The 7,833-nt window shown below is 40.9% G+C and overlaps 1 protein-coding gene across 1 annotated transcript in view; it reads left to right on the top strand.

Moving 5' to 3' along the window:
* Positions 1-1,638, top strand: part of LOC122081943 (uncharacterized protein At2g24330-like) — a gene marked incomplete at its 5' end in the record, with an annotated part of 16,123 nt that extends 14,485 nt beyond the window's left edge. The window contains 3 exon segments of the mRNA XM_042649372.1: positions 400-509; positions 632-1,052; positions 1,205-1,638. Coding sequence (XP_042505306.1) covers positions 400-509; positions 632-1,052; positions 1,205-1,464 — 791 coding nt within the window.
* Between the last annotated feature and the right edge of the window lie 6,195 nt (positions 1,639-7,833).

Below are 7,833 nucleotides of genomic sequence, written 5' to 3'. Positions count from 1 at the left end.
CCCCCCCCCCCCACCCCTCTTTCCCCTTTTTTTCCCTCCTTCCTGTTTGGATCCTAATATATTCTTCTCTCTTATCCTCTTTGGTCATGAATTTTTTTATTCATCCAAAAAAAAATGTGGAAAAGCTTGTTTATTTATTGGGGTTTTGCTGCTTGCTTCTATTTTGGGACAGTGGGAAGCCATGTATCGTGTTTCGGAGGTGACGGGGTGCATGCTACAAGCATCATATATATTTTATTCTAATGAAATTATATGCATCATCGTATGATCTTTTGGTATATTACTATATCCCTTGGCAGGGTCTTTATCATATATGGAGATAAATGTTTTTTAGCGAGGTAATCATGGTTCAGTTGTGTATCTAGAACTTTTTACCTTACATCCCATGCCTCTTGTTAGGGGATCGCAAAGATCAGAAAACCCTCGAACGGTTACGTGCTGAGAGGCAGACAAAAATTAATGAACTTAAAGAGAGGACAAACTACTATGCCACCCAACAACTCATTCAGGTGATGTAGTTGTCCTTGTATGCTTATTTTGATCTTACTATGTCTTTTTTTGTTCTTTATTCAAGGAAGTCATGGATTTGGGGACCTGCACTGGATACTTAATGTTAGTCATTCTGTTGCAGAGATATGATCCTGATCCAGCAGCAAAAGCTGCTGCTGCAACTGTTCTGGCATCGAAGTTGGGTGCTGATTCAGGCTTGAATGTGTATGTGGGGGATGAATCTAACCTGAATCCGCCATCAGGAAAAAGCAATGATATTCAGCTAGTGCAGTCTAGTGGGCTCCGAAATCGAAAACAGTCTCACACGAGATCTAACAGTGCAGGGAGCATTGTGATGCATCAATCTGCTGGGGAAATGACCCATGACCTGGGGGTTGATAGCTGTGAGTTTCCTGTGCAGAATCAGGCTCTTGTTGTTGAACATCATCAGGGGTCAACTGCACATGATGGGGGATGGATTGCTCGTATTGCAGCATTGCTTGTGGGGGAAGATCCAACACAGTCTTATGCTCTTATATGTGGCAACTGCCATATGCACAATGGTGAGTTCAAGATTATTTCATACTTCAAAAGTATACACAGGAATATTTCTTTGATTAATCTTTTAAAATCTCCAGAAATCAAAGTTGACTGGTACCTACTGAATGGCTACTGAGGAGGCAGGAAGAGTAATTGATCAGCTTGTTTTGTGCAGGGCTGGCCAGAAAAGAAGATTTCCCCTATGTCACTTATTACTGTCCACATTGCCATGCATTGAACAGATCAGGACAACTGGAAGAGCATGCTACTAACTTCAGCTCTGATAATGTGAGCTCCCCAAGTCCAAGTAATGGTGATGTGATAGATAACAGCAGTCACTTTGTGACAGATAACAATCTCATTAGCGGAAGCTCCATAACAGCTGTTGTGGAGACGAAGGAAAGCAGTGAGATGAAAGTGGCTGATCCAATTTAGGGAAGATAAATTTATTGTACTACTTTACAAAATGGATTTGTGTCGTCTACTATCTATTTTCTTTTCTTCCTTGATCGGGAAGAATCTTCTCTGCTGTGATTGTGGGCACTTGTGTGGTTATGGATCTGAAATCTTCTCATACAATGATTGTATAGATGGCTTGCATGGTTTTCATTTTGGAGGGAAAGCTCTTTCTGTAGGAGGGGCAACCGATTCTCAAGGCAAAAAATGACTAAGGTAATAATACTAGGTGTCAAATTCAGGCCCGCGCCATTTAACCCGACCAAGCCCAACTGAATTAGCCTAAGAACTGGACCGAGGGTTTAATAAGGCTTCATTTAGTAACACTCTTTGGAAGTGATTTCATTTATTTTTAGCTACCAGGATCAGACTGCGAGTAGAACAGCATTTTGGCACGCGGATCTCTTTTCTTTTGTTCACGGAGCAGTTGTTTTTCAATTTCAGAGACACTTCTGGCAAAACAAAAGCATGATTCTCGAGATCCTCATCCTGTATAAAATAACCCTCTTCGTTCTTTAACCTTGTATCCGTACCCATCTCAGATCGTGTCCATACTTCCACCTCAGGGAATTCAAATTGTTGTCTCTGCTCGTCTCTTTAATCATTTACCGCCTCCTCCGAGCAAGAGGTAAGTCTGTCTCTCTCTCTCTCTCTCTCTCTCTATTTAAAAAATTAGTGTGTAAATTATTATAGTCCTTTCAACTTTCAAGTTTGCAAGAAGTCCAGCCATTTGTTAAATTTATGGGCATACATAATATTCTTGGCAGAATTTTTTTCTTCAACCGATTCAAAAGTGAGGATTTTTTTTTTCTGGTAAAGATAAAAAAAATGAGGCGTTGGTTGGTAGTATTTATTCACTAATTCAAGGAACTCTGAGAGGTCGTTTTCACATATTAAAAGAAAAAAGTATCCAAAAGTAGGGGGATGGTTGATAAGATAATGGTTGGAGACATTAAAGTGATTTGAGGGTTTGAACTTTTATGGACTATGGGAAGGCATTTCACTATTATTGAAGTAACCCCAATAATGCTGACGCTCTTTCAAATTTATGCTAATACAACAATGCCACTTTGGGATATTGCATGTTTAACAATAGGAGATATTTCTGGAAAAATGAAAAGTTCTATATGCAAACATGGCTTACAATTCAGGAGTGAGCTAAGAACCTTTAATCCCACATCATTTAGAGAGAGATACTAAGTTATAGATGAAAGGTGGCCTCATTTTGGCATGACACATTTTAAAGTCATGGGGCCTTTTGGTCTAAGCAAACAATATCATGATGATTAAGAGGCCGGTTTATTACAGTGGTAAATTGATAAAGGGTGTTCTCCTTAGCATGGTATGACGCTTTTTAAACCCGAGAGGTACCCCAAAGTGGACAGTATAATACCTAATTAAGAATCTCAACCCCAATGGTGGGACTGAGCACAGTGGGGAAAAAGTTGTGAAACCCCAAAGTGGACAGTATAATACCTAATTAAGAATCTCAACCCCAATGGTGGGATTGAGCACAATGGGGAAAAAGTTGTGGCATATAGAGGAGGTGAGGAAATAGCCAAGAAACAACCCGTTGAGGCAAAAGGCTAAGAAACAAGGCAGTGTAGTGAGATAGGAACCTTTAGTCCCACCTCGGCTAGAGAGGGAGTGTGATACCCTACTTTTAAAACCTGGTTTACTTACACGATTGACCCAGTTTAACCCTGCAGGACCCGAACCAGAGAGGGTTAAGGCGGGTTCCCTATGGACCATGATGGCAAGAGTGACTTTGAACACAGGTTGGCCAAACAAGTCCGAGTTAGTTCCAAGGAGACGGGTGTACCCAAGCCGTGTACATGCACGTATCATAAGGCCATGTACGGGTAATGCTGGTATGTAACCGTATCCTAAAGTGTATACGTATTATATATCTTGTGCTGAGAGTGAGATACATGCTGAAAGTCGAATTCCATTGAAATCTCAATTGTTTGGTTAAGTTTTGACCAACAGGTGGGCGGTCACATGTGGGCAAACCCGTGCCACCAGTGTAACCCACCCATGTGGTTACTAAATATGATCAAGTATAAATAGTACTTATAGTTTTTCTTTTTCTCATTTAATGCCTTAAACAATGGGTGAGAAAAGTAAAGAAGAGAGAGAAAAGAAAGGAAGAAAAGAGAACGAAGAAGAAAAAGGAAAAGAAAAAGAGGAAGAAATGATTTTAAGCGACGCCGAGGTTTGATCTTTTCATTCCGGCATCAGAAAAGTGATCCCCAACACGAGACCTACGATTTGAGGTGAGCGAAGGCTATACTTCTTAAACATTCACAAAACCCCAAGTGAAACCCTTGATTTGGATAGAGTTTCTTGAGATCTTTTTAATCCCACTTGAGATGATGAATCTAAGGTTTAATAGATGGTCTATGTGTTGATTTTGAAGGTTTAAAGAAGTGTTTGCAAGATTTGAGAAGCATTGGTGATTTCTTGAGTTAAGAGGTGATTTTGGGGTTTTGGAAGAGTTCTTGAGCAAAGAATGTAAGATTGCTTTTCAATCCTTAAATCTAACTTAGATCTAGGTTAGAATCATCTTATGAGACCTTAGATATGTGGAAAATATGATTGGAACAGCCCCATTTGATTTTCCCAAGGTTGAGGAGTGTTTTAAGAGAGAAAACCAATTTTCGCACCAACAGGTGGGTGTAGACCAGCGGGCAAACTCGCCCACCTGTAGGGGCCCGCCTGTTGGGGTAGAACATTAATTCCAACAGGCGGGTGAAGACCAATGGGCTATCTGGCCTGCCTGTTAGCCCACCAGTCAGATTTTTGAGCCCGAATGGGTCCAAAACGGGCGAACAACCTTCTTTTATGATTTTAAATATGATTTAAACATTAAACCTCATTAGTTTTTACCCCAATGTAGTGAAATGCTAACCTCATTCACTTATGATAGGTTCTACTAGAATTTACGTTTCTCACATCGGATCTCATCCGTGCCGAACGTGAGCTTTTGTACCCAACAAGTAAATGACGAGAGGACATTTGACTTTATTTTAAGGCATGGTTTTACATCATTAAATTGTATTAGACTTGCCATGTCATCATGCAAATTATGTGTAGATTAATCATCCTCGTATGCCATTCGCATGCATTGCTTGTGCATTCTAAACAAATGATTTATAATGTGTGTTGTGCTTTACATTCTCGATGCTAAATGATTGATATGCTTATGTGAGGAATGATTGGATTACTATACGTGATACATTATTAGACTAGATGTCGTAGTCGATTTGAAAACGAGTGCATTGGCGGCCCGCGGTATGGGACGCGGTGGCACTATGCAATCGTACTTTGTCATATAGGAGCATGCAGTTTAGGATTACCATTCCCTGTGCTACGATCCTTCCCAACAGGGGTTGAGGTGTTGCGCTATCACTTGGGGAGAAGCAGTGGTCGCCATTATCGGGACACTGTGGCGATTAGACATACGCCTGGTTGGTCATTAGGACAGTCGACAATCTCAGTGGTATATTCGAGAGGGCTAATCGTACTGCTTTTAGATTTTCAGGGTTGGAACCTTTACATTTCTGTCATTTATTTTTATGTTGAGAGTCGGTGGTCGGCATACTTTACTTTTCTGAGTACTCATGGTGGGCTTTCTCCGACAACCCTATGGGCATATCGCGGAATGGAGTTCGTGACTCATACCAGGGATATACGCACACTGTGGTTATAAGTAGCACATAACCTAAGACTTAGTAATATTGTTTAGGTGGATAAGATTAAAATGAATTGCATTGCATATAGTGCATATGGATGTAAATGTTGTCTGGTCTTTCTTTTCACTTACTGAGCTAATGAGCTCATCTCACGTATACACCTCTTTTAGATGATTTTGTAAGTCACCAGCCTGAAGATCAAGAGTCAAGCCCCACAGTCAAGTTTCATGTTGAGGATTGGTGGGTCCCTGAGGAGTATGAGCACAGTGCTGATTGCATGTATGAGGGTTGTACTGTGGGACCCTAGTAATGACACCATACAGGATTTCACTTCTTGATTTTTGATGACCTCCCTTTTGTGTACTTGATATGTAAATTATTATTCTTTTTGTGTAAATATCATACCTGCGAGCCCACATGTACTTAGCTATATACTACAATTTGGGTATCAAGTATATTGGGGATATTTATAGGTAATTTAACTCTTCCGCTAAACTTTTAAACACTTATCTTAGATGTGAGTATGTTGTGGTGAGGTACTGTATCAGATGATCCTGGCAGGTTTTGGGTTAATCGGAGTTAACTCGGTCATCGGTCCGGTTCTGTGTGAATGGGGTGTGACAATGGTGGTATCAGAGTGTGATGCTCTATCCACTCATAGCATACCATTTAGACCCCATAGAATCTATAATTGGAAATAGAGTTGGGTAAATGTAAAACACTTTAAAGAAAAAAAACGGTTACATTTATTTATTGCATTTCATGGTATGCATGAGAGAAAGTTTGCTTGGAATAAATAAGAGATTAGTTATTTAATTGCATAACCCATCGAGTACAAATTTAACAAAATTTCGGCAACATAACAACATTAAAACAAGATTTTCTAAAATTTTCAAATAGAAGCACCTGATAGACAACATACATATATGAATAAGCATATCAACAAAGGCTAACTAACGTTGTTACAACCGATTTACAATAAGTTTATCAAGTAAACAATACTAACTAAAAGTCACCAACAACATCATAACACCACACTAGCAAGTCCAAATTACAAAGAAAAGTACAAAAAAAAATAGTCCACCATAAATACATAAACAGCATAGAGACAAATAAAAAACTGATTAGGATAGGCAAGCTATTCCTAAAAGACCCTCGTCATCATCTAGCTCTACTACTCTATCTCTCCTAGGCCTCGATTTAACATTGAGTCGAAAGTCGTAGTAATCAAACCTCGCATTCACTAGTTGCACATCCCTCCGAAGTCGGATAAAGTCCGTTGAAATAGCATTAGCCGCTGTATCCAAATCCTCGCTCAATCTTAGGAAGGAATTCTCTAATGTAGCCTGCCTTTCTAAGATATTTTCCTCTCTAGTAGCACTCTCATCTAGTCTTTTCAAAAGCTGATCTTGTCCATCTTTTAAGGCCCTCATGCTAGTCATTATGCTCTCAAAGTCAAATGCGCCACTCTTAGGTGGTGGGGCTCTATGCTGTGGGTCTGCAGCCCTAGGAAAGTCACGATCAGCATCTCTCAAATCAAGAGACTCCTCCTCGAGGATATCCTCATCCAGAAAGTCCTTCTCCTCGAATTAAGGAACATAATCCTCGTCCTCCTCACTATTCTCCTCCTCCTCCTCTATGTGGACATCCTCCCTGTGGACATCCTCCCTGTTCCTACCTCCTTGAGCTCCTATCCTCTAAGGCACATCCATAAGAGCTTGGAGACCCATCCTGTGTAGGTTTTCCCTACTAAATTTGTCTGCTAGAGTTTTTCCCTCCTCACCACTCAAATCCACCCCAAAGAACTCGAAAACCCTGGTGAGGGTCCTACCATATGGGAAACCTCCATTCTCAGGATGTGTGGCATGATGCTCTATAATCTTAAGTATAATGTAGGGCAAGCATAAATGCTCGGCACCTCCCTCCAAGGCCTTGTAGATGAAGAAGGCTATGTAGGCTGCCATAAAGCTCACTTGATTCCTATGACCTCCTCTAGGGAGCAAATAAAACTGAACCAAGCGAGCAAATACACGAGCCTCTGGGTTGTATGTCACCTCGGAATCCGGACGCACCTTGCTGCCACTAATGGTCTCGTAAATGTGGTCCTACATCTCTGAACTTAAGGATGGGCCCACGGGCTTACTCCTTGGGGGGCTATAGAATTGATACCCAACTGATGACATTTCTAAAATACTAGCACGAGTGTCCACAGTCAAACGAATGTTCACCCCTTTCACCATACTGGTGATTGAGTACTCCTCATACTGGTAAGAGACCTCCAAATTATAATAAAATCTTCGAACAAGGTGTTCATAGCATTGGTGGTCAATATTAAGGATGGACTGCCAACCCAGTGCAGTAAATCTCTCTTGTAGTTGAATCTTATTGAAATCACAAGTTACCACAGTTTTCTCCATCATTACAGACCTTTTAGGAAGGCCTGATATCGTTTCTGCCCTCATACTCCAAAAGAGTCTCTCATCATAGTCTAGAAGATCTATGGGGGCATGTCCTTGTTGCCTTGTGCGAATAGCTGAGGAACTAGTCCTTACACCTTTCCTTTTTTAAGTTGTGGCCCTACGTGTCACACCCCGTTCTCCCAGAACCGGGCCAGTGACCGGGTTAACACCGGTTAACCCAAATCTTCCAGGAT

The sequence above is a fragment of the Macadamia integrifolia genome, chromosome 6 (genome assembly GCF_013358625.1).
Source record: "Macadamia integrifolia cultivar HAES 741 chromosome 6, SCU_Mint_v3, whole genome shotgun sequence".
In the NCBI taxonomy this organism is placed as follows: domain Eukaryota; kingdom Viridiplantae; phylum Streptophyta; class Magnoliopsida; order Proteales; family Proteaceae; genus Macadamia; species Macadamia integrifolia.
The sequence above is the reverse complement of the archived record's forward strand: the minus strand, read 5'-3'. Positions and strand labels throughout refer to the sequence as shown.